Raw genomic sequence first — 27145 nt, 5'->3', positions numbered from 1 at the left:
CATAGTGTATTTTCTAAATAATTCACTGTGTGTGTGTTTTTTTTTTTAATAACTCTTTACCTTTGTTCCCTTTTCAACATTCAAAAAAAGTACACCAGGTGTTGTGAAGTGAGTCTAATTCTTGTATCACTGTCATCAACATCTTATGTTAAATAGCTCCTATATGGCTTGATAACACCAGGCTTCCCTGGTGGCTCAGATGGTAAAGCATCTGCCTGCAGTGTGGGAGACCCGGGTTCAATCCCTGGGTTGTGAAGATCCCCTGGAGAAGGAAATGGCAACCCATTCCAGTACTCTTGCCTGGAAAATTCCATGGACTGAGAGGCTCCTCAGAGCCTGGTAGGCTACAGTCCATGGGGTTGCCAAGAGTCAGACACGACTGAGCGACTTCACTTTACTTTTTTACTTTATATGGCTTGAAGCATTTCCAAGAGCATTTGATATCTTCAGTGATGTGTATTTGGGAGTCATTCTCTCCCCGGTCACATCATTGCTCCATTCATAACGGCTTTTGTTGTATTTGCAAGCAAGATACTTTATTAGTATGTATACACTTACAAGTATTTGGATCATCTGAAAGTCTCGCTCATCATCATCTGCATTTATGTAAAGAGGTTACATTCTGATTCTACTAGAAAGAGGTTTAGATGTCTCATCTCATTTCCTTTTTCTCTCTTAAAAATGGTTTTTAAGTCCTAGGCCTCTGGCTATACAATGTTGAGCACGACAAGCATTGGCACTGAAGTGACTGATTTTACAGGCAGTGTATGTATTTTAAGGATATGCGATTTCAGCAGTCACAACTTTTACAGCTGTGTCATTTTTCACCAGACATATTGACTGTTTTTTGCTACATGAAAAACTAAGACCCACTGAATCTAAAAAGCAATACCTGCTCGTGACAAGAATACATTTTGATTTTGAATAAGACCTGAAGGAGACTTAAAATGTGATTTCTGAATCTGCAAATTCTCTGTAGAATATGTGCTGCAAGAATCCTAGTGGAATGTACACTCTAGAACATGTAGATTGTACAGTGTATACATTTGCCTTGGCGGTGTGATACAGATCTTTGATTGTGTATGTATCAAAGTGTGTGTGTATATTTCTCTCTCACCATACTGTGCTCCCATACTAAAAGCCTCTTACCTGGTGATTGTCTTTAGTCTGGAAAAATATTAATGGCGACATCTTGGATTTGTACAGCACTTTGCAGTTGACATGCGCCTCAGCCTGACATTACTCTGTTCACAGTAGACTGGTGTTCTGGCCCCAGCACTGAATTTGCCAGCTGGCCGGTGGTGGGCAGGACACTTGAACACTCAGCTCTTCCTCTCTGAGCTGAAGGGTGGGGGGCGCTGGCCACACACATAGTAGGGGCTGACACACTTGATGCATTGACCAAACTGGATAACACACGTATGTGAAAAGGCTTTGAAAACTATGAAGTGCTATACCAATGTATGTCGTTATTATTTTTCTAAAAAAATTTGTGTATTAAGTATGAATGGGATCACTGGATTTGTAGTAATACAGCTCTGTGGCAGTGTCTCAGTTATTTGATTGCTTGGGGGTATCTGGCTGTCCTGGCCATCTTAGATATAGTGTCTGTCTGTTTATTTCTAACACTAGGACCTTGTCTCAAGAAAGATTTAAGGCAACTTGAAAAGATGCATGTGTCAAATCAAGATAAAATAAGTTTAAAACTAGTAAAGCAAAGGGCAGGGCTTTTCATTCTCTTTTCCAAACTTCCCCATTCTTGCCAGATTCAGGAAAATTGCCCATTATGCTTAGAGTTGAAAGTAAACCTCGACGGGGTTAATTTAACATATGAGGAGAACTGACTTTGGGAAACAGGGAGAGTAAGTCAGGTTGTTTGCATTTTTTAATGTAGACAGCAGAAATAGAAACCACAGAGAACAAAAATCATTATCTAAATATCACTACCTACTGAAAAATGGTTTTAGTGACATTTTGTGTAGTTATGAATATTAAAGTTCATATTTAGAATTAATTTTTTTCTTTTTTTTTTTCAAGATTGAAATGCCCATATGAAACAGCTGTGGAATTAGCCGCTCTCTGCCTACAAGGTACATTACTCCTTAGTGGTAATTAGCATTTTAAAGGTATTGCTTTTCCTTTCAGCAAACGAGGGTCTACTATGTAGCAGGCACAGGGCTCTGCTTTGGGTGTATAAAGGAATATGATACAGTCTCCATCCCCAAGTAGCTTCCAGTCCTCTGAGGACCACAAGGCAGGATCATATACTCGTGTGCACATATACAGCAGAGTGTGGTGCCTTCGGCAAGAGAGACCTGCAGGAGGCTCGGAAGTGGCAGGCCCATGGGAGGAAGGGTAGATGGAGATGAACAGAGGAACCTAGGCACAGAGAGGTACACAGAGGGCCAAGCTCAGAAATCTAGAGAAGTGGATGACCTTGACCCCAGTTAAAGCACATCAGCTTCATGCTGTCAGCAGTGGCACCTTTGAAGAAGGGGGCAGGCCCCATCAGATGTGTGTTTTAGAAAGGCCACAGTGGTTATGATGGGGAGAAGGGACAGGAACAAGACCAAGACTGGGGCTGGGGGTGTAGTGAGATGTAGCTGTAATAAAATCAAACTGACCGAGGCTGGGGGTTAAACACCGCCCCCCCCAAACCACATCAATAATATAAGGAGAAGGACCCAGTCATTAGGCTTCAGTGTTGAAAGAGGAGTCAGAAGTGACTGCTAGGCTTTTGCTGAGAATGGATGATGCTAACAGTGAATGGCTAGACTAAGAGTTGGGCTCCATGGCGGGACATCTGTGCAGTCTCTTGGCTCAGAGGTGCCAGTGGGGCCTCTGGTAGCTTCTTGAGTCAGCAGGCTCCACGAGAGAGGTCAGGCTGGAAGCGCTGATAGGGGAGCCATCAGCATGTGGGAATTGGTGGGTAAGAGGGCTGCCTGCCTGACTTTCAGTGTTGACCATTCTATCCGTATGATGCATTGGTGGATTTTAGTTTAAGATGCACGAGAAACACTCACTAAAGTCTCCAGCACTAATTAAGAGGATACTAATGTGTAGCTGCACATAGGGAATTTGGTTAGCACATCAGATAGACATATGTTGTGGACTCTTCACCAGTGTGCTCTTTGGCTTCTATGGGATAATGAATGATGATGTATTCATTCATAATTACTAATTCTTTTTGAACACCATAATAAGATTTGGCTTCCGACTTTTGTATTTACCAAGTTTTAAAACTTAATCTAAGTCTTTTCAAATTATAAAATCAGTAGAGGCTTATTATAGACTATCAGGACAACAGACGAGTAGAAGGAAGGAAGGAACCCACCATCCTACTCACAGACAAGCAGAGTTTTTATGTGTTTTGAAAATGTAGTTCTGGTCAGAGTCGTATACAAATTTTTTTGTATGGTTTTCTACTTGGTAATTTTAGTACATATATTTCATCATGTTTATACTCGTAAAGATGGTTTTTAATGACCAGATTACTCCCATTCCCTGATAGTTCAGTTCTTTAGTCACCTTTAGTGCTTATTCTTGAATGGGGACTTGGCTTATTGTAGGTGATCAGTAAGTGCAGAATGAACTTGAAGAGCTCCCCAAGGACTGTGAAATTTCTCGAGAGCCTCTGTGCATTTGAAAACTGAGAGGAAAGGTGTTTCCTCTCATGCTGGAGCCATGAACACGTGTCTTGCCGCAGTTGTCCTTGAATCAGTGCCTCCATTGTTGTGATGCAGTGGCCCTGCTTGGAGGCTCTGCTCTTTTGAGAACGAATTTTACGGTTGATTTGAAAATTAATTCAGGTACAAAGAAAAGGGAGGAGGGAAAACGTAGTCATTTGTGGTGTGTCCCTGCTTTGTAAGTTTCAGGTCTGTGGATAAGGCATTAGAGACCCAGGCAGTTAAGGGACTTTACCCAGGTCACACCGGTCAAGTGGGAGTCAAGCCCTCCTGCCTCTGAGCTGTTTCTTCCACACCCACCATCCCCCACCACGGCTAAGCAAAGTGTGCTCTTGCTGGCAGGTTCTTGGAAGGCAGGCAGCATGCTTCCTCAGGATGGGTGTCCCTCTGGCCTGCTTTAGTCCCCCTGATGATAAGGGGGGACACTAGCCCCCTCACCTGGTCTCGTGGGAACCTTGTCATTAGCTTCTCCCTCCTGTGCTTGATGATGTCAGAGGCACAGTTAATCAAGTCTGGTGCAGACACACCAGTAAACACATGGCTCACTTTGGCCCATGCTGTAGGGTGGCTCATATCAAGGAGACCTCTTTCCAGACGGCCCTTCCGACCTTGCTGGGTCCGCAGCTTCAGGGTAACATCTAGGTCAGATGTCAGTTGCAGCCCCCAGCCTTGGAAGCCCAGCCCTCCCCTTTTCTGGGCAAATGTGTCCAGAGCAGAACCATCACTTGTGGCTGTGCCCAGAGTCCCCAGCAGCCGCATACCCTGATCCAGACCCCTGGTGGTCTTAGGGCTGCCTTCCAGCTGAGAGCTGCATATTTGAGGGGCTGTGGTCAGGCGAGGAGACAGCCCTGAGTTCCCCGCCCAGTGTCAGAGGCTGTCTTGTGCAGTCCTCACACCAGCCCTCCCAGTTTGGTTTCACTGCTTCCTCTGGGTGGACAGGGACATTTCATCCTCTTCTGCAAGCCCACAGGAGTCTCTCTTCTGAAAGGGGGCACTGGGATTGGGGCTCAGAAGCCAGTGGAAAGGGCTGCCAGGTACATTAAAGGTTGCTGTCAATTCGGGGTGTTTGGTCATGTGCTGGCTTGTTGGTGGGAGTCTGTGTTAAGCAGTGGTTCTCAAAGTATGTTCCCCGGGAACATACTGCATCAGCTCCATCAGTATCACCTGGGAGCTTGTTAGAAATGCAGGGTTTTGGGGTGGGAGGTGGGAGGGAGGTTCAAGAAGGAGGGGACATATGTATACCTATGGCTGATTCATGTTGTTGTTTACAACACAACATTGTAAAGCATTATCCTCCAGTTAAAAATAAATTTAAAAAGAGAAATGCAGGTTTTCAGGCCTTATTCCAGACGTATGGATTTAGAGCCTGTAGGCGTGGGGGCCAGCCATGTGTGTTTTTAACAAGTCCTCCAGGCAATTCTGACGCATATTTGTTAGAAAACCCCTGTTGTAGATCCATGTTTTTCCAAGTAACGTGTGCCCCACCCTCCTGGGCGTCTGGTGGAAGGTGGGTTTGCTCCTGCAGGTCTCAAGTGGGGCCTGAGATTCTGCATGGCGAGCAAGCTCCCAGGTGATGGCCACACTGCTGGCCTGCGGACCACACTTTGTATTAGCCAGGTCCTAGAGGCAATCGCAGAAAAGGAGCAGAGGGGCCTCTGGGGCATTCCTTTTCCCTCTGGGCTCTGCCTCCTGTCCTGCGAGGGTTGGGGGAGTGGAGAGAGATTTTCTCATTCAGGTCGAGGAGGAATGGGCCTCCTGTGTCCTCCGGCCCTGCGTTCTGTGGGGGCAGCTTTGGGCTTTTTGCTTGGGATCGCCCACGTGGCTGTTGCTCCTTTCTGCACAGCCGCCTCCTTCCCAGCTTCTGCCTGAGCTGCCGCAGTTGCTCCTGCAGCCCTCTCACCCCCTCTTCCCACCTTCCTCACGCCTTCCCTCTCCCTCCTGATAGTCCCCCCACCCCAACACCCGGTTCTGCCTGTACTGAATTCTTGCTTGGTCCTCTCCAGTACTGCAGACTCTTGTGTGCTGCTCAGACCCACCCTTAACGAGAGCCTTGTTACATGGATGTTCCTGGGCAGGTCCCCATTCCCAGCAGTTGCCTTTTATTGCAAATTTAGGCACTACAGTTTGGTGGGGGTAATGGAATCAGGGCCTCCCTGGGCAGGAGAAGTAGTCGGGAGAGAGACAGTCATAATCGAGATCATGGTGTATGGCCCAGTGGGGAGCGCAATGGAGTGATTGGAAGGGATTCTGAATGTATCTGTGGGGACTGAGTGGGAGTTAAGTCCTCCTGAAAGGAGGGCCTTAGTTATACCTGAGGGGGTACCTGTGCTGTTTACAGTTGGGCAGAGAGCCTTTGGACTTGCTGCTGCAATAACCAGAAGCATTCACTGTCTCGTGTTTTCTCCCTTTTATGAAACCTGCAGCCGAGCTTGGGGAGTGCGAGCTTCCAGAACACACACCAGAGCTTGTGTCTGAGTTTCGGTTCATTCCAAATCAGACAGAAGCGATGGAATTTGATATCTTCCAGAGATGGAAAGAATGCAGGTACCTTGATGCTACCATCCAGCATTCCAGTGTATGCATTTGGTCACGTGTATGCATTGGTCAGAGGGGTTCCCTGATAGCTCAGACAGTAAAGAATCTGCCTGCAATGTAGGAGAGCCAGGTTCAATCCCTGGTTCAGGACGATCCCCTGGAGAAGGGAATGGCAACCTACTCCAGTATTCTTGCCTGAAGAATCCCACTGGACAGAGGAGCCTGAACCTGGCGGGCTACAGTCCATGGGGTCACAAAGAGTCAGACACGACTGAGTGACTAACAAACGTTGGTCAGACTCTACTGGTGGAGTGGCTCTGCTGATGACTGAAACAGCTCCAGCTCTTCAGTGCTTTCTCTCCTGTGCTTCAGCCCTGATTTTCCAAAGGCTCACAGGACGTCTCTCTATCCAGAGCGGTACAGTAAAAACCAAACCACATTCTGGGTCCTCTCAGAAATGGAGGGCCTGGTCCTGATTTGCTCATTGAATAACCAGAGTCACTATCCCAGCCTCCTGAACAAGCCAGTGGGGTGCTGCCTGGATCCAGCCCATCTGCATACCAGGGGCTGTGCGCATGGCCTGAACTTCAAGGCCAAATCCTACAGAAATGTGTCCTGTGGTCCCTTATGGGGACACTCATAGACCATGTGTTGTACAGAGTTACATTTCAGGACACGTGGTCACCATAGCTAAATCCAGCCCTGTCATTTACCCTTTGCTTTGTCCCCTTTTCCCCCTCAGTCACCCTAGCCTGGCACTTTTATGCCTGGAGAACAGGCCCGCTGCCTCTCCTACTGCCCGCCCATCTTCCCCAAACACTGCCCGTGCCAAGTCACTCCTAGGCTCAGAAACTTATCATGGCCTCACGGTGTCCTGCGGCCATTCTGACTCTTGAAAACGGCATGTGACATCAGCACAGTTTTGTATCCCACTGAAACAACGTGGAAAAATGTGGATATGGAATCTTGCCATACCCCACTCCCCATATGTCCCACCCCACTCTCTGCCCTGCAGGAGGATGCTCTGAGCAGTCAGCTCTGTATACTCAGCCTTTCTCCTTTGCACACACGTGCATGCATCTACACACACACAAAAGTGCTTCCTCAAGCGTTCATATTGTAAGCTCTGCTCTGTCCTCTTTTTGTTCGCAGTCTGTCCTTGGAGGTTGTGTCATGTTAATGTAGATGGCATCCCTCGTCCCTTTAATTGCCCCAAGCACCCTTCGAGTGGCCATGCCCTGCAGACTCCTGTGGGTGTCCACATGGCAGTTCACACATATCTTGTTGGTTTCTCTAAGGGGAAAGAGCCCTGCCCAGGCGGAACTCTCCTATCTGAATAAAGCGAAGTGGCTGGAAATGTATGGGGTAGACATGCACGTTGTCAGGGTAAGAACTGTGCCATTTAAGTAACTGGGGTTCCCCGTGATGGGAAAAATGTGTAAACAATGTGCAAACAAAGTAACGCGGTGAAGAACTGTTTTGCATTCTGCTCTGTGACCACCTGTTAGAACCTTCTACCGACTGTGCCTTCGTTTGTTTGTAGGGAAGAGATGGCTGTGAATATTCTCTTGGACTGACCCCGACAGGCATATTAATCTTTGAAGGAGCTAACAAAATAGGCTTGTTCTTTTGGTAATTTAGTTTTGTCCTATATTAAAAATGTCTTTTTCCTCTTTTGTGGTGGAATTCTATGTGAGGGATGATGATCGAGGGATACTGGCAACACCCAGATTCGTTTTTAAAACACACAGACTCTTGCGTGTGTGGGTGTCTGACAATGGAAGTGGCGCTTCTGAATAATCACGCTTACCTGAATGAATGATTTTTTAAGCAAATTGAAGCGTAACCGGTAGAAAGAAAAGGGCTGTGTAATGTGTAGATGGTTGCTCCTGCAGACTGTGCTTTTAAAATGCTTTCTCTCTGGCCAGGCCGAAAATTACCAAAATGGATTTTAAAAAGAGCAAATTGACGCTGGTGGTGGTGGAAGATGACGACCAGGTAAGCCTTGCCCCGTCCCTCCTCTTCGCTGGGAGTGACCCTGCATCGGTGTTACCAGTACCCGCGTAACCAGAACCCACACTTCCCCTCGAAGGGCCGCGAGCAGGAGCACACGTTCGTGTTCCGCCTGGATAGCGCCCGGACCTGCAAGCACCTATGGAAGTGCGCCGTGGAGCATCACGCCTTCTTCCGGTTGCGGACACCGGGAAACAGCAAGTCCAACAGGTCGGACCTCATCCGGCTGGGCTCTCGCTTCCGGTTCAGGTAGGCGCCATTTTTTACAGCTCGATCACGAGCCCTGAAGGAGGGCGGCGGGGATGTTCTGCGGAAAAGGAGTGGTGGATGTGCATTCGGGGACTTGCATTGGACCTCACGCTCCAGCTTCTTTCTTGACATCTGAGCTCTTTCAGCCTCCCTATCCTGCTTGATAAAATGAGACTAATAATCACAAAATGCTTAACCATCGACATTCAGCTGGAACCATGCTGTCTAATACAGTAGACATGAGCTACAGGTGGCTATTTAGATTAATTAATGTTAAATACATTTTAAAATGTGGTTCCTTAGCCTCGCTAACCAGGCTTCAGGAGCCCAGTGCAAATGAAAGCGGGTGGCTGCCACACTGGGCGGTGCCCTTGTAGGTAGAACACGAACATCATTACGGAAAGCTCTATCAACCACCCAGCACTGCAGCTTTTCACGTACCAAACCTGTGGTCCTGATAAGATGGGTTCTCAGATGATGCCCATTTTGCGAATAAGGGAACTAGTGCCGGGGTGCAGATAGTCCACCCAGGGCCACCGTCTGTCAGTGCTAATGCTGAGCCTCAACCCCAGGTAGTCAGGGTCCTTTGTCTTATATTTTAACCACTGTTCTATGGCCTGTCACATGCTAACATCAAGGTATTTGGTGACAGTTAGGAATAAGAGCGGATGTCACTGTGTGTGTGTGTGTGAATGACCCAGACGGGCTCAGGAGTATTTGAAAAGACTCTGGAGAAAGAATTTATTCTGAGATGTTTTTACTCATGATTCTAAGACCATGTTTCTTAAAGTGCACGAGGACTCCCTGGGTGTGTGTTAAAAATGAGGATTTAGGACCCCAGCTAAGACTTTCGTAATTAGAGTCTGTGGCTGCACACATTTGTCTGTATGAGTAAAACCTGAGAGTGTCCATTTTAAATACACTCCCAGGGTTGATTTCTGAGGTGTGTTTACAGATCTGGGAATTGCTGTTACAAGATCTGAAACTTCACATGGTTTCATAACCTCTTCCCACACATGGCATGTCCTTGAACTCTATTTAAAATGCCAGAGGATTTGTTCATTTCAGATTCTTTGGCTGTGCACAGAAATGGCTGTGCACTTGTATAAGAATTACTTTGTTTGAATGTATTTTTAAATGCTGCAGAGGGGAGTAGGGGGGCCAAGTCCTTTCTGAGGAAGACTCAAATCACGGGTCCTCTGGTCATGACCGCAAAGCCTGGCAGAGACATTGCATGGTGTTCTGAAGTCTGCTCTTACTGAAATGAGCAGGGGACTGTAGAAGTTGCCTAGACAGGCTTTTATCCCAGGAGGACACTCCCGTGGGGCTTGGCCTAGCCCAGGTTCCCTTGTGCTCTTTAAAGAGAGGCATGAAATGGAAGGGAGTTTGGAGATGAGGTTGCCCCAGGGAGGCAGTTAGAGCAGGTGGCAAGTGCCTCCTTCCAGGTGATAAATTGTAAACCGAGGATGGCTGGAATGAAGCAGTGATAGATCAGACAAAGACAGCATTGCCGCTTGGAAGCTGCAGCTGGGCGTCAGGGTGATTGAGAGCCTTGCTGAAAGCAGCAGTGTTCTCCTGGGCATAGCAAGGAAAGCCATCGTTTAGTTTAAGTGGTCATTGATAACAGCCTTTTAAAAGAGTTTAACGTCTACCTGATATGTTTTATGAAAGGTTATTTTATGTGCGATTCGGTGTTCTCTTACTCAAACGTTCCAGATACTTGGACCTCCTTGGTTTGTGTGGTCAAGTGGCTGGTCCCTAAATTGTAGGTTTGTCCTTTGGAAGAAAGAGAATACAGCCTGGATTTGGCAATGGCGATTTTATTTCCAAACAGAAAGCTAAATTTAGTGTGTGTCTTTACCAAACGAGTTTGAGATAAAGTTGAAATTTACACTGGAGCTCTTGAAAATAAAAATTCACTTCCAAATACATGTACTGTACCGACGTTCCGATTTTGGTAGCATGCCGTGAAATGTTTGCTTTCCAGTGGGCGGACGGAATATCAAGCGACACATGGCGCCAGGTTACGAAGAACCAGCACCTTCGAGAGAAAGCCTAGTAAACGCTATCCATCCCGAAGACATTCGACGTTCAAAGGTGGTGTGATTTTGCATTCTGTTTTGGAATTTTTTGTCGTGGTTTAGTTGGTTAAGCCTCAGGGAGTTTGTTGAAGCAGTTTTTGGAGGAACTGTTTATTCTCTGTCACTGTGAATCTTTCAACAAAACCCCAGTGGGATTCTCTTGGTGGGAATCAAGCTACTCTCACCATCCGTCTGTCTTTAGTCTTTCCCACTGGGTGCATTCATCTCCTTCTTTCCCTTTTCCATATTTCCTTTCTTGTGCCTGTTTGCTTCTTTGGGACCTGGAACCTCAGAGATGTCATAGGTAAACTTGTTTCTTGCCTGTGGAAGACGATGGTGTGTCTCTGAGGGAACAACAGTCCCTGTCTCTCCTCCATATTCCAGTTTATCTTTTCCTTTGTTGGGTTTTTTGATGGTTGTTTTTTTCGGTTTAATTTTTTTTACTTATTTATATTTGGCTATGCTGGGCCTGCATTCCTGTGCCCGCGCTTCCTCTAGTTACAGCAAGTGGGGGCTACTCTGTAGTTGTGGTGGGTGGGCTTCTCGTTGCTCTTGTGAAGCGGTGCTCTGGGACACGTGGGCTTCAATAGTTGTGGCACACAGACTTAGTTGCACTGTAGCACGTGGAATCTTCCCAGACCAGGGATCAAACCCATGTCCCCTGCATTGGCAGGCCGATTCTTAACCACTGGACCACCAGGGAAGTCCTGTCTTCCATCTTCCAGTTTCACCTGGGGACATCAGACTTGGGCTACCCGGAGCTCTGACTCTGTAAGAGGAGAGCCAGAACTCTGATATACTGGACTCAGGGCCCACAGTCAATCCAGACATTCCCTGCCCTTGAATTTAGCCAGACCCGGAGATGTGGGCCCTACTCCTCCCTTCCCTGAGTTTGGCCTGTCGTTTACTACTGTGGCTGCGCACGTGTATGGGCCCTAGTACCCAATACGGGGGCAGTCAGTAGATGAGCCGTCCAGGATTGTTTACAGTCCCAAAGCCTAGTTCTCCCATGCCCATACTTGCTTGCTCCTTCATTTAGGACATTGAGTTTAGCACTAAGAGGCTTGTTCTTTTATAGCAGGACCTTTGCACTCTCCCTACCCCTCCCTTGTTCCCTGCTTGGATATCAGTGTAGTGGCCATTCCATATATTTTTCTTGTATAACTCAGGACTTAGTGGGCCTTTGTGGGACCTGGCACCTATGCTTTCCCATTCTAGAATCTTTAACCTTGCTTTCCCCGCTGTTTCCTTCTTTTGTAAACCAACGGTGCAGTAGTTTGGTGACCAGAAACTCTCTAAAGTCATTCTTGGCTGCTTCTCTGGGGGAAAATGCCCAGAGCCCAGGGAATGTGGCCTCACTTTCAAGAAAGGCCAGAGGTTGAGAGGGTGGGGGTGTGTCCAGGGAGGGTAGGGCAGATCCGTGAAGGGTGATTGATTGCAGGAACTGGGAGTGACGGGTGATGGGATGGGGAGAGAGACGAGAGCACGCTCTGTCCCAAGAGCTGTGTTCACCTCCCTGGCGAGCGCTGTGCTTGTAGCCAACTGGTTCAGTGTTGCCCAGAAACACCCCGGTATAAGGAAGAACTTTCTGATGTGGCCGGCCAGAGATAGTGCTCCCTCTTTAGAGAGTGAGTCCCCAGCCCCTGGAGGTGTGCAGACACAAAGGCTGTGGCTGCTGCAGTCAGGAGGGGCCTTGACTCCATGGTTCTGTGCTTCTCCTCCACTTCCCTTCCTGGTCTCCAACCTCTTTTCCTCCTTTATTTTCCTGACATTTTCTCCAGCCGGAGTTCTGGCCTCTTTGGGAAACATGCAATGATCTTCCGTGCTCCAGTTTTCACCAAACAAAATGGAGTCTAGATACACAAAATCTACTTCTGTCCATGATCCTTCTACAACTCACACCCGGACTGGGTTGGAGGCATCCGCCCTGAGCTCCCCTGCACAGGCTCATGCTTGTATTTCAGTTTGTAGTACCTCCCGATGCAGTCTCTATCTGTATGAAGACCGTGAGCTCCTTGAGAGCAGGGACTGTCTCATCTCTGCGTCCTAGGGCTCCTGGTCCTGAGAATTGGCTCAGTGATCATTTTCAGAGCGAAATCAGAGGGTGGGGCCCAGCAAGAAGGTGATTTGTGTTTCCTCCAGAAAGGAGAAGTAACCAGGATGAAGAGTCTGCTTCCTGGGATCGGGACTGCTCTGAGATCATGGAAGTCTCTTCCCCAGTCCTTGGTAAAAAGTGGTCCAAAGTGGTCAAGCTCTCTAAAATGTCTTATTTTTCTGTTTTTCCTTTAAAGCAAGTAACCCAGTGATAGCAGCTCAGTTCTGGTAAGTGCCCTCAGTGTCTGGGGACAGCTCTGCTGTCGAATTATTGTATTTATTTGCAGTGGTGACGTTTATCCTTAATACAATTAAATCATGAAGTGAGGCCCTTGATGGTCCCCCCCCCACCCCCTTTTTCTGCTGCCAGGCTATATGGCCCACCTGGCTTTCAACAAGTACACAATAGAATGTTCCAAGATAGTTTGTTACTTTGGAAAACACAGCTGCTTTGCTTGAGTGGCTTTGTGCTCTGGGTATTGTAACAGTGGTGACGAACGTGATCGGCATGTGTGGGACAGGGTGTGCTAACGGCCTTGCAGGCGGTGGTGGGAAAGAGGGGCCATGCTATGGACAAGCTGAAGCTCCCGGAGAAAAGCTGGGTTCCCTCAGTGACATGTGGGTTTTATACCAGACCACGTGGAAGACCTTTATCAGACACCCAGTGACATTCCTGCAGGAAGAGAACTCATCATGAGACTGAAACTCTAGCACAGGCGTCAGCGAACTTTTTCTGTCAAGTGCCAGGTAGTAAATATTTCAGATGTTGTGGGCTCTGCTGTCTGTCTCAGGACCACTCTGCTCTGTCCTTAGAACATGAAAGCAACACAAACAGGACGTCAGTGGATAACCGGGACTGTGTTCCGATTAAATTTTACTCACAAAAGTAGGTGGGCCAGGTTTGGCCCATGGGGCGTGGTTTGCCGCCCCGTCCCCAGCACACAGGTGGCCTACATCTTTCCTGTACATTGAAATCACCTGCTGAGCTTGTGACAGCCTCAGCCAGGCCGCACCCCAGGCTAATCAAATCAGTCTCTGGGGGTGGGGACCCGGGCATCTGTGGTTTTAAAGCTCCCAGGGGGATCTAGGTCCCAGGTCTGTCCCACCTGGTATGTACCTTTCTCTCCCTGAAACAATTGCTTTCTTATGTGAGTTTTGATCTTGGTAGACAGCTATTATGCTAGAGAACCCAGACTGATTGTTTCAGCCCCTGGGTCCAAGCTCCAGCCACTGGTGGTCCTGTTTAGCTGGCCATCCCAGGCATAGAGCTCAGGTTGCTCGAGAGGGTGGTCTTTGAGGTCAGCACAGCTCTGGGGCGCTGTGCACCCTGAGCAGTTGGCGGAGCGTGCGGAGGAGCGGGCTGGTGATGAGACGTTGGGAGGCCTCTTGCCCAGCCCCAGTGGTGCACTAACCAGCTCTGGGCATTCCTTTTTCTCATCTAAAAACAAAGAGGTTGGGCTCAATCAAATATTTTTCAAACTTTTTTAGCCTCTGGCTTTGGCCCCCTAGGGGAAACCTGCCATGGAAGGTTTTCCAGGACAGAGAACAGACCAGTTGGCGTTATTCTGGATGCTGCTGAGCTGGGACCCGAGGGCAGGGCTGACACCTGCTGCTCATCACCCCACCCCACCCCCAGGCAGCCTCAAGACACCTCAGGGACCCCAAGGTTCTGGAGAACGTAGCTGGCCCTCGTATTAACACAGCTGGAAAACTCAGCCATGCATCTCTGATTGCACACGCTGCCTGCAGTGCCGTTCATTTGGCTGGGCATCAGGTGTCTGACTCCTGTGTCTGGGTTCAGTTCCCAGCATCTCACGAAGGCCCCGAGGGGCCTGTTAAACTGCTCCACACCAGGCTTGGACCTCGAGAATAAGAGGAGAGCTCAGGGATCCCACGTGGGTTAGTTTTAGGCCCACAAGCTTGCCGTGTTTCCAGGATCCCTGTGGTGGGTAGTGTGCATCTTGCTTTTCATTCTCAGGGGCTTATGACTTATATTTCTTTCCTTTGCTCGCTCAGGAAATGATTGTTTTGTTTGTTTGTTTTTCCCTAATAAAATTACATTTTCCTCATAGCATCTAGTAGAGATTATATATACCGGGAACTACAACAAGCTAAAAAAAAAAAAAACAACTTCACCAAGGGAAAAAAACCAACCCCAGTAAATATACCCTTTAGGAACAAATGAGCTAATAACCACTGTTCGCAGCTGTTCAATTGCTCTTCACAGCCTGTGGGATCCTGGGGTGGGGAGGAGTGCTGTGGGAGCAGGGGATACAATTGTGTTCTGAGGACCGAGGTAATGGCAGGAGTACGGCATCTTGCAGACACTTAGCTCTCCTGGGGAGGGGCAGCGGGGGGTGAATCTGGCCCAGAGCCTGGCGCTGTGCACTGCCCCCTCTGAAAACTGGAGCCCAGGACTATTTGGACCTCAAGCAAGACTCATAACCATGATGGGTTTCCTTCTCATTGCTGGAGAAACCTTGATTTTGAACACACCACCCTAGCAGCGTAGCCCGATGGCTGTGCTTGGGTTGGTTTGTGGTTTCTCTGGCCAAGCGTTGTGTTTTGCACCAGCTGTCTCTGTCCATACTTCTGACCAGAGTGGTTAGACTTCAGATTCCGTCAACATAGGATCATGCATGAGGAGCCCGGAAGCTTTCCTCAGGTTCTCAGAGAGCCAGGGTGGCTCAGCAGAAAGGGTACAGGCCTAGAGATTATGCAAAAAATGTCCCTGCCGTGGACTAGCCAGTAAGTGTTTTAACTCCTCTGTTAGGCAACCATTCCTTTATCTATAAAATCAGGTGGTAGCATGTGTGCACCTCAGAGCCTTGCTGTGTGGATTAAATGACAAGATGTGACGTTCCCAGGAAAGAACCTTCCAGAGTGGTGGCCATGTCATGGCTGCCTTGTTGAGAGCAGTGGGGCCCATGGTGGTGGACGCTCAGAAGGGACCCATGACTCTTCTGTCAACTGGAGAAAGCCCTGGGCATCACTGGAGCTGCCTGATACCATGGGCCACCCAGCAATGCCAGGGCAACCTGAAACGGGAGCTAAAGTTACTTGATTTGCCCAACTGTGAAAGGACCTCTTTTTTTACCACCAAAATATAACATCACAAGTGGGATTCTGGAATCTTACCTAGATATTTTTATTTGTGAGCTTTTTTAAAATTTGTGAGCTTTAAGTGACTAATGAGAACTGCTGTTTAGTTTCCCCAATTATATACTCAGTTAAACTGCTGGTAACCAAAAAGAAATAGGATTTGTAAAAGTTGCTAACAGAGTAGCCAGCATCCTAAATTAGTTTATAGCTGTTAAATAAATCAGTAATCAGTCTGCTTTACAGCCTATTACAATTTTTCTTTTTCTTTTTTTAGCTCTAAAACAAATCCTGAAGTCCATAATTACCAGGTGAGCTATTGCTTTTAAAGGTTTTCATGTCATATTTCTTAAAGTGTCTAAATTTTCCACACTGAGCAGTCATTATGCATAACCAGGTTTTGAAGAAATAACAGCAATACGTGTTTTTTCTTTTCTTTTTTTTTTTTTGAGAAAACAGTAAGAGAAGAACCTTCTCTCCAACCCTTCCTTCCTCTTGGTTTTCTGAGCTGCCTGTTTTTCTTCACCTTGTCCACTGGCAAGCATCAGGGACATATGTCCGAACTTGCTGGGTGGTCAGACGCAGCCTCTGGGGGCCTCTCAGGAGGCGGTTGTCCAGGCGTTCTAGGCCTAGGGAGCATGAGTCCCTGGAGATGCACCTCCAGGAAAGGATGTGTTCACACATTTGGGAAACGCTTCGTCCTTCATTCTCTTCTTGGATCTTCCAGTGCCCTTTGGGGTGTCAAAAGTACCAAGAAGTCCTTCAAGGAAGACACATGTTGTTGTCGTTGTTTTAATCTAGGGTTTTCCCAAATCATTTGACTATTGGACAGCCCCCCTGCCCACCATAAAAACAGCTAGTTTTCTCCACCACTTTCTATTGGTGGTGGGTCCATTACCATTCATGGAGTGGTAGTCTCTAGAACCTGCTTTATAAGTACCGCGCTAGGCCTGTTACCTGCAGAAGGTGCAAAGGTGGGTTTCCATAGCTGGTGGCCTGAACCCCGTGCCTGCCCATCAGCTGCGGCCCATGGGTAGCTCTTACTGGCTGCTTGCAGCCTTCTACAGCCTGGGTCCAACTTAACTTTTGTATGTATTGTCTCTACTCCTTAGGATACAGCATGGGTTCAGGTCTTAGAGAATCATATCATCTTTGCCCCATAATTTTTTCCCACTGTTCTTTACCCACACTCATCTGCTGGGAAACCATCACCTTCAAAGAGCCTTCTCTGAGCCCCTTCATTGGAAATCATGCAGCCCCGCTGCACGTTAAAACCATCTGCTTGGGGCTCACCCTGGGCTGGTTGAATCTGAAACTCTAGGGTGGGCAGGATCTGGTATTGGCAAGCATCAGGGCCTTGAAGGTGACCAGGCAAGGACCCTGAGCTGATGGTGTGCTCCTGGCTTCCTGGGTTGTCATGGGCTGAGAGGCAGCACCCATGTCTGATGACCCCCTAACGTGAGGCCAGTTTTCTTGTCCTGGGCGGGTGTGAATGTCCAAGGGACACTCCTCTCCTGGGTCTTTGTGCCCTGTCACCAGTCTGGTTTTGAATGTCACAGGTAATTAAATATTCCATGATGAGTTCACTTTGGAGCCTTATTCTAATCAGCCTCTTTCTGGATCTTTCATTCCTGTAGGTTAGTTAATTCCTTAGATGGGACTGAGATCCCAGTGTACATTATCTTCATGAGACCGCCAAAAGATGTTTCAGAACTTTATGATACTGTCTTCTGTACATGAAATCTTATTCCTTGTGTGCAGAACCTGGATGTGACTTTCGAGTTGTTGTGAATAAGTGTAAAAAGTGCTTTGTATCTGGTAGTGCAAAGGCCAAGTTTCCCTATCTCCTTGCCTTCTTTCAGTTCTTGGTTCTTCTTAGTTACAGATTTTTTTTTGCCCCCCTGAGGGACTTTCAGGTGTGAGTGGCTAGAATGTTGTTGATGGGTCACTAGTGCTTGAAGGAGAGAAAAAGATAAAAATAAGCAAAGCAAAGCATTCCCAACTTAGTACTGCCTCTGCCCTGGCAACCTCACAGGTGTGCCCTTTCTCTGCATTCTCTGCTCCAAGTGAACATCAAGGCAGTTGTTCATTGAGATCAAATCCATGAAAACCATTACCTGTATGTTATTCATCTCTTGACATCTCTGGCAAACACTGGCCCTTTCCCCTTGCCAGCCTTACAGGTGCTGTGTTGGGAATAAATTGAGTGGGCAGAGAACATCCTGAGAAGTGGCCCAGTAAGCATCTTAGTGCTGAGAAGGGTTTCCAGAAGACAGTGTCGTAGCATTGTTGTTACTCTGAGCTCAGCAAGGCGAGCCAAATGCAGACGATGGATTGCTGTGCTCTCAATGAGAGGGCTCTTGGCATTTGGGGAGGGACAGTTCTTCACTGCTTGGGACTGTCCTTAGACTTACAGGAGGTTGAGCTTCCCTCTTCTCTGCCAACAAGTTACAGGTAACCCTCCAGTCGTTATGATAAGCAAAACTGCACATACCTCCTTACAGTTGTTCCCAGGGGGGCATAAGTGCCCTGGTTAAGAGCCATGTGGATTAACTTTAAAAAATGCTCCTTGACAGCTTTCTAGTCAGTTCAGTTCAGATGCTCAGTCGTGTCCGACTCTCTGTGACTGCATGGAGTGCAGCACGCCAGGCCTCCCTGTCCATCACCAACTCCCGGAGTTTACTCAAACTCATGTCCATTGAGTCAGTGATGCCATCAAACCATCTCATCCTCTGTCGTCCCCTTCTCCTCTTGCCTTCAGTCTTTCCCAGCATCAGGGTCTTTTCCATTGAGTCAGCCCTTTGCCTCAAGTGGACAGCTTTAGAGGGTATATAATTTTCTGAAGGAGAACAAGGAAGGTTTTGGAATATCCTTCTTCCAGGGCTTTATGGATAAGGTGACCACCTCTCTCCAGCATCTGACCTGGTTGTGTTTGAAGACGAGGTGTTAGAAGATCCATTTCTAGTCTAGCTTAGTCTCTCTGGTTGCAGACCCAGTTGGTGGAGCCTCATTTGGAGCCTAGCTGTGTGATCGAAACGCCTGAAACTGTGCAGCTTTGGGCGAGTCATCTATCGCTTCACTGGTCTTCTGCAGCCCCTAAAAGAGAGACATGTGCAGAGATGATTTCCAGGAGATTCTAAAGCCCTGGTCAGCTTTCAGACTCTGCTACTGAGATTTTCCTCCAGATTCCACTTTCCCGTAGGATGTGCTTTGGTGGCTGCAGTCTTGCTGACCGACATCTTTGAAGGAGAGAGGCCACTGAATACGCAGTAGGCCAGGAGGGCATCTCAGGTCCAGAAACCCTGAACGAACAGAATGGCTGAGAATTTTCCATAATAGAAAATGGACTCCTTATTATTAACAAAAGCATCAGGGAGGGAGAAGAAGGGAAAGAAATGATGAAAAGAATAATAGTGGCCAGACTGTAGTGACTTCAATGTCAGGAAAGCCTCATCTGCCCCATAGAAAGTTTAGGCTTGAGAAGCCCCAGGACTTCTGGCAGTGTCTATGGCTGCTGCCCCCTGCAGGCCAGAAGTGGAGCTGCAGGCAGCCTGCCACCCACCCAAGCCTGCCTTGTCTTGACCCCTGGCCAGTTTTGTGAGTCACCTGTCTGGGTCCGTTTTTTTTTTTTTTTTTTTTTAATGTTAAAATAGGCAAACTACGTCTCTCTCTCTGTTTTATCAGGATCTAGATGGTTTGTGGTTTTGTTTCCAGAAGATGTTTACTTTTGGATCACCTGATGGAAAAGTCCAGTCCTGTTTGCAGCGTGACTATTTACACACAGTTGTCGTCCTTTTCAGCAATGGCAGAAATTGTTTCTAAAGAATAAGTTGCCCCCATTCTCCCCTTTCTCTGGCCCCTTCCTTCGGCTCCCTTGGGAGAGATGAATGCTACGTGGCCCTGGGTGCTCTGGGGCACCCTTTCAAGGCAGATGCTTTCCACCTTTCTTCTTAGAGGGCAGTCCCCCAGCCTTTGTCATGGGGGAAGCTTGATATCCTGGGAAATTTCCACTCCCCTAGCCAGGCATCAGTGAGGGCCTCTCCATCCACAGCCAGTGAAGACCATTGAAACCAAAAGGGCAACGAGTAATCCAGTTTGGTATTTTATTTCTAGCCCCAGTATCATCCCAATCTCCACCCCGGCCAACCTCGGTGGCACCCCCACTCTCCAAACGTAAGGTAAGTACCTGAGCTCCCAGCGCTGTCCTTTTCTACTTCTACCGTCTTTTTCCAAGCTCTCCTTTCCTACTCCGTTGTGAATTGAAATTCTGCATCGGAAACCACTGTTAAAAGAGTTGTCTTGTCCTGGAAGAGATGAGTTATTTGCAAAGCAAAAGAAGCCAGTAATGGGTCTGGATTTACTAAAGCTTATGCTTGATGAAATAAAATGAACTGGGAGGGGATTTTTTTGGTTTTGTTTTGTTTTAGTCAGTCTAACCTCAGATCTTTGGGGTTTGGTGTTATGTTTGAAATGTTGCTTAGAGTTTAAGTAACATTTTTCTGTCCTGAGAATTCATCTACTAAAAATACGGTTAAAGCTCAGGGATTTTTGTTGTGGGACTTTTTTGAAAGGATTTTTTTTTTTTCCACCAAGGATGGAGTAGAGGGTTGCTTTCTGTGATGGTGAATTTTTTTCTAAACCTTGGGGTCAGTAAACTTTTCTGTAAAGGTCCAGATGGTCAGTATTTTCAGCTTTGTGATCTCTATCACAACTACTCAACCCTGCTATTGTACTGAATAGCTTGAAAACAGCCACAAAGGATACAGAAGTGAATGGGCCTGTCTGTGTTCCTGGAAAGCTTATTTATGAAAACAGACAGTGGGGTTTAGGCTGAGGGCCGTGTTTGCCCACCTGTGTCCTAACCGACCGTGGTCTTTCCCAGGTAAACTGGCATCTGCTTTGTTGCATTCATGATTAAGCTTGGGATTTTTTTTTTTTAATGCCAGCTTCGTAAAAGCAAACGTTCCTTTTAAGATTTGAATTTTAGATCAGTCTTAATGGGTGTTTATGTGTGAAGCTCTTTCAGAAACATAGTTGGCAAATTCAGTTTGTATAAAGTTATTTCTTAGTGAGATTTCGAGCCTGGCTCCTTGAGAGAGTATGGTGAACGGAGTGATGGGAATACATCCATTCAGAACAAGGCCAAGGAGAGCAATTAGTTCTTGATCTTTCTTACCCAGTCTGTTGTGGATCCTGTAGGACGACAGTGAGATTTAATCATAAGCACTTGATGTCCATGGAACATTGAAAAGCAAGTTAGACTAGGGAACTAATACCTCTCAAAGTTTCTGTATTGCAGAGACCATTTCTTTTCCAGACATGAGGCATGGAAGAGATTCATATAAATGCTTTTTAATTTAACTTCATGCTTACAAAACATAACACTCATTTTCACCTGTTTACCATGTTGGTTTCCTTGTGAGGCAGTCTTCGCTGGGAATGCTAGGAAGGCTGGGCTAGTGCAGCTCGCAGGTGGCCCTGATGCCCAGCACCATCTGTGCCACCTGGGAGCTTGACCATGCAGAGTCCCAGCCCCACCCCAGACCTCCAGCATCAGAATCTCTGGGGGTGGGACCCAGCATATGGTATTTTCTCAGACTCTCCATGAAAAGAGAATTATTTGGTCCAGCACTTTTAGAAAAGGCTGAATAAGGCATTCACGGTATATGTTCCCATGGCAACAGCTCTGAGAATTCCCATAGAAAAGGAACCTTTTTCACCATCACCTAGCTTTTCCCAGACTGACTAGATCCTTAGACACCCTTGGAGGGATGATGGCCCAGCCACAGGCAGCGCTGTTCTCAACTTGGAAGTTGATAGAGGACCAGAGCATCTGAATTTAAAAAAACACTTGAAAGTAGAAAATGTGTTCGTTTCTTCTGAAAGCCATCTGCATTCATGCACTTCATGGTTTCCCCTGCCCATTTCCTTGCGCTTGTGTTGTTTCGCTCAATTCTCTGATTGTCTTCCATATCCCCCCACTAACTGCTCCCTCTGCAAACAAAACAGGCCATCCTTTCAGGATGACAGGCCGCATTGGAAAGCGTCGGCCAGTGGAGATGACAGCCATTTCGATTATGTCCACGACCAGAACCAGAAGAACTTAGGAGGAAAGCAAAGTATGATGTATCGAGATAAAGTCATGACTGCACTTTGAGAGACTGAAGCGCCTTACTTCCATTCACCATCATAGTTTCATTCCATCCCATGGAAAGTGCCTTGGCATCACATGGACGTGTTTATAGAAATATCTCCGAGGAATAGTTCTGAATGGTGTTTTCAGTGTCCGTGTAAATATTTGCACGTAACCACGATAGGTAGTCATAACTCACTGTGGACTGCATTCTCAATAAAATGAAGGTAGTTAAAGGCTCAGGAATTGTTTTGATATTCTGATTTTAAAATTGGAGTATAAGTCTGTGTTTACTGTATTGCTGTGTACCTTATGTTTCTTTGTTATTTAATGATTGGGACCAAGTAAACCCAGGAAAACGTGGGAAGATTGCTCTGTAGAGAGAATATCATGTAGTGCGGCAGTGGGGATTGGGATCACTGGGGCCCAGCTTCTGTCTTGTGTGATCTTGGACAAACCGTTTTCCCTCTGTTGGCCTCGTTTTCCCTCCCCTAAAAGAGCAGGTTGGACTAAATGAGCAAAGGTCTTCTCTAGCTCTAAAATTCTGTGATTTAACAACATTTAATATGTTTAGGCTGAGCACATAACATTCAGACTTTCTCTAACAGAGGATTACCTCTTTCAGAAGCTAAGTAAAGTACGTAACATGTTAGAGGTTATATAAATACAGGGAGATTTTGAATTTCCTATCTTAAAGCAGTTTAGCCACTTTGAATTTTAGCAGTTTTATTAATCATAAATCGCACAGCATTTGTCTTTATAGAAGTTACTGCTCAAGTACAAGAATAATTTTTTAATGTCTTAATGATTGGTGCTGCTAAACTTGCATGATTTCAGAAGACATAATTATGAATACACACTGTCAGAATATTCAGAGTTTGAGGGTTGGTTTTTATCCTAGACTTCCTTATTTTAAGAAGCAATCTACAGGAACTTCCCTGGCAGTCCAGCAGTTAAGACGCCACGCTTCCATTGCAGGGGGCATGGGTTTGATCCCTGGTTGAGGAACTAAGATCTTGCATGCCTCAAGGCATGGCCAGAAGCTAAAATAAATAAACTTAAAAATATATATATATATATATATATGGCAACATGCATCTGAGACTCATTGATGGCTCAAATTAAAGCATATAGAATTTTAATGACATTGTGCCAAAGCATCTGAGCAAGAGGACAGGAGGGTGTTGCTACAGTCTTTTTGTAGAACCAGAAATCAGTATGTTGTCTTTTAGAATAGAACTTGTACCAAAATATTTATTTTCCCCCATTTCAAGCTCCCAAGTAAGACATTTTTTCCCCTCTTGATAGGTAGGCTCGAGATACTTTCCTTAGTATTTTTGTGAAATCAATTCTTGTGCCATTTTCATATATGTAATGGTAATTTAGGCTTCCCTGGTGGCTCAGAGGATAAAGCATCTGCCTGCAAAGCAGGAGACCCGGGTTCGATCCCTGGGTTGGGAAGATCCCCTGGAGAAGGAAATGGCAACCCACTCCAGTATTCTTGCCTGGAGTATCCCACGGACAGAGGAGCCTGGTGGGCTACAGTCCATGGGGTCGGAAAGAGTCGGACACGACTGAGTGACTTCACACACACACAATGGTAATTTGGCCCTCTTAAGCCTTTAAAAAAAAAAAAAAAGATGTGTTGCCATCCTTTGAGATAGTTTATTGCTGAAATCTGAACTTTTTTGGAGGGGTTGCCACAAGTCTATCCAGAAGGAGAGAATCAACTGCATGCGCTGCCTACTCAAGTCGATCATCTATAAACTCTCCCTGAGGTCCTTGTTTACAGGTGTATTTCCTTGTAGCAGACGTTTTGATCCTCAGTGTTTGTAAAGCTGCATACAAGTTCTGAATCTTTTGATTTTTTTGATACAGTTTTCCAATTGTGTTTCCGAGGAATAAAGACTATTCTTGCTTCTTCTTTTTTTTTTTTTTTTTGGACACCATCTTCATTTTACACTGCATAGAGGTATCATTTGTGGATGAAGTAGGTGATGGGACTTTGGAAATCTGAAGATAAACATTCAGTTAGGCGGTATGGAGCAAGCTCATCCTAGAATGGCACTACTTGTAGGCACAGTAGCCGAGGTGTTTCTTCATCCAGGGCAGCTCTGGTGAAGGTTTCTATGACCTGGTCCCAGGGGGTCTCCACTGTAACAGCCCTGTGGTTAGGGTGGGTGTTTCCCTTGGCAGCCGCTCATCCTGGCAGAGACCTCCACACTTGTGTCTGTGACCTCCTGGAGATTGTGTATGCTTATCTAATAATCTCTAATAAATACCTTTCTGCCTAAACTAACTTGAGTGGATTCACTTGTCTGCAACCAACAGGTCTAACCAGTATACCTACACATGGCCTCCTAATTGCTAAAGGAAGTGTGTGCTTTTTATTCTTCAACTTTGCACATCTTTCTCTACTGCATCTGACAATGGTAATCACTCATTCACAGCTTCTTGAAGCTAGTCCCTTGATTTCTGGCCCTTGTGCTTTGTCTTCTTTGTAACAGCCTCTGTGCCTGTCTTCCTGTGAAAGACTGGTGTTTTCCAGGGGTTCTTCCGCTGCCCGCTGCTTTTCTCACTTAGCAGTCTCCCCGCTCTTCTCATCTTGTCAAGATTTTATAAGTGCTGTTGACCTGAAGGTATTCTCTGTAATGCAGACAACTCTTGTGAGTTTTTATACTAACGTTTCAACCTGTATATCCTTGTACATGTCAAACATCACATGTTAAAATTAAAGTCATCCTATTTTCCTGGGAAAAAAAAAAAAAAGTAACTTCCCCTGGATTCTCTTCTTCCTACCCAGGATAAGAATTTATGTCATATACAACTCTTCTCCTTTTTGCCCTGTGTATCTAGGCAGTCCCCAGGTCTGTTCAGCTTGCCTTCTTAGTATCTGTCTGTCAATCTGCATTTCCTCTCTGTCAGCAGTGATCTGTAGCAGCATCTTCTTTCTGGCTGAGAGGTGCCCTTTTCCTGATCTCTCTGACTCCTATCACCTGACAAACTCATCCTCCTCACAACCACTGGAGTGATCTTTCTAAAACGCTATCTGATTGCATCCTTGCGAGGCTTGACATCTGCCAGGGTTCTCCATCGCCCATAGGACGAAGTCCAAGGCCTTCTCTGGAAATCCCCTGCTCTCTGTTCCTGTCCTGTTGCTCCAGCGAGGGTATTTCCCCCATTTCTCACCCTCCTGTTTAAACTCCTACAACACCAAACTGCTTGCAGTTCCTGGCATTCCCCATACCCTGCTGTTACTCCCATCTGTGCCTTTGCAAATGCTGTTCCTTCTGCTGAGGATGCTGTCACTCCCATCCTCTTTGCCCAACTCCTGCTCATCCCTTAAGCCTCTGCTCATGATCGCTGTCTTCTCCCAGGGACTCTGACTGCCCCCACCCACCTCTGCAGCTGAGCTAGGCGCTGTGCTCTGTTCTACGACTTCCCCCCGCTCTGTGTACGTCAATGATATACTCACTATTTTATGCCTCTCTTATTCATCTCATCTTGGAGGTGGTACATTCCTTAGGTCTAAGCTTTGTGTCACACTCTCCTTTGTTCCCCAATGCCTGATGAATAGCAAGTGCTCAATGAATGTCTGTTCAGGAGATGAATTATGTTACATTCATTCTAAAGGAAACATCTCACCAGATGACAGGCAGGAATATATCACTTCTGAGCTGGTCTGAAAAAAATCTGAACAACCGTACCCAGGTGGGAGCATCGTCTTTTGAACAGGACTTTGACCACCACGTATCTTCTGGATTCATCTGCCTCCCATGAATATTATTCAGTGTACCTGTGGTGTTCTCATTGGAGGCATTGCTATAGTGTTGAGCGGGACAGAGGACAGTCTAGCCATGTGATATTGGAAACTCTGGTAGGTGGACACTGATCCACAGAAACATTCAGGGGCCAGTAGCCAGATGTGTGCTTCAAACTCTGCATATGTCACATCATTTGATCTTCCTGACTGCTCTGTGATACTCTCTTCTCATATGGGGAAGCTCGGGCTTAGGTCTAACCAAGCAGCTTGCCCGTGGTCACACAGCTGAGAGGTGGTCACTCAATTCTGACCCCAAAGTCTGTCTGCCCATCTGTACTTTAAGACCTTTCACTGCTAATTATTCCACCACTTGGGACCCTGTTGATCCGCATCTACAGGAGACTTATTAGATGATGCTGAAGAGTCACGACACTGAAATCCAGAACTACTAGGATGTCACCCCCCACCACCAGCAGTGTAGTCTCAGTCTGTCTGTCCCTCCTCCACACCAATTGTCTGTAACCTTGTTCATCACCATCACCAGTGAGCTAGTAACCCTCCTCCATACCTTGTCCATTCCCCCACCCTTCCTCTTGCAGCCTGGTCACCCTGTCCATGCAGGCATTCATGCACCAACAGCACCCTTTTCAAAGAAGCAGAGATTGAGAGTTATTTTCATATTGAATCACTCATTTGAGATGATCCCCTTCTTCCTTCCTGAGAGCTCACAAATTAGTCATTTCTTCTGGAATATTATCTGCCGGCAAAACCATACTCAGTATTCCATAAACTAAAGGGATTAGCTTTTTGCATTTTTGAAACTTGGTTACTTACTGACCTTGTAAATATCCATTGTTTTTCTGTGATCTCTAAGAAGATGTAACAGTGAATTGACAGTATCATCAGATTGATGTAATTTCCATGTGGACGGAAAGTCTTGAAATCATGACAGGTAATTACCTTGGCGTTCAAAACCTGCTTGCCTGTTTCATCTCTTGGTCTACCACTTCCACTGAAAGTGGTTCTCTTTAACAACAAAGATAAAGGAAAAAGGACAGTGCACGAGCCCTTTGTTTTTCCTGCCTGTTAATATCCCACCATCCTTCCAGGTCAGTGACTCGAGCCTCCTGGGTCCTGCTCTGAACTCAACTAATGATAGATCCTTCTTGTTGCTGTTGACTCTAGCTTTTAACTAGTCTTTTAAGATCCGATCTCATCAAAGAGCTCCCTGAGCAGCCATATCGATCCCTTTTGATCAATATTTCCTAAACTTGGCTGTAAGTCAATTCCCTGTCTGACTGAATCTTCCCAAAGTACCAGGTAAATAACCCTAAATAGGCCTAGGATGATCTGCTTGCAGCATTTTGCTACCAGAGGCGACAAATTCCTAGGCAAGGTATAAGGAGGGCAGAGATAGAGGAAAAGCAAGTTGCAGCTAAATGAAGGAAAGTCCCTTCTTTGCACAGGAAAGGTGGCACATTTTTAATTTTTT

At 46.5% G+C, this 27145-nt stretch overlaps 1 protein-coding gene across 3 annotated transcripts in view; it reads left to right on the top strand.

The window, feature by feature from the left end:
- EPB41L4B (erythrocyte membrane protein band 4.1 like 4B) overlaps positions 1 to 27145 on the top strand; it is a 139510-nt gene that overhangs the window by 52594 nt on the left and 59771 nt on the right. For 2 of the 3 annotated variants that reach the window (XM_068973877.1, XM_068973878.1), the window contains exons 6-15: positions 2038 to 2090; positions 6110 to 6230; positions 7520 to 7607; positions 7765 to 7853; positions 8150 to 8219; positions 8314 to 8483; positions 10471 to 10580; positions 12856 to 12886; positions 16035 to 16068; positions 19871 to 19935. In XM_068973877.1, the coding sequence (XP_068829978.1) occupies positions 2038 to 2090; positions 6110 to 6230; positions 7520 to 7607; positions 7765 to 7853; positions 8150 to 8219; positions 8314 to 8483; positions 10471 to 10580; positions 12856 to 12886; positions 16035 to 16068; positions 19871 to 19935 (831 nt within the window). Of the gene's footprint in view, positions 1 to 2037; positions 2091 to 6109; positions 6231 to 7519; positions 7608 to 7764; positions 7854 to 8149; positions 8220 to 8313; positions 8484 to 10470; positions 10581 to 12855; positions 12887 to 16034; positions 16069 to 19870; positions 19936 to 21766; positions 22582 to 27145 lie in introns of those variants that run through there. The other variant, XM_068973879.1, reaches the window with a different exon arrangement.

The sequence above is a fragment of the Capricornis sumatraensis genome, chromosome 6 (assembly GCF_032405125.1).
Source record: "Capricornis sumatraensis isolate serow.1 chromosome 6, serow.2, whole genome shotgun sequence".
Taxonomy (NCBI): Eukaryota; Metazoa; Chordata; class Mammalia; order Artiodactyla; family Bovidae; genus Capricornis; species Capricornis sumatraensis.
This window is presented reverse-complemented; position numbering and strand designations above follow the sequence as displayed.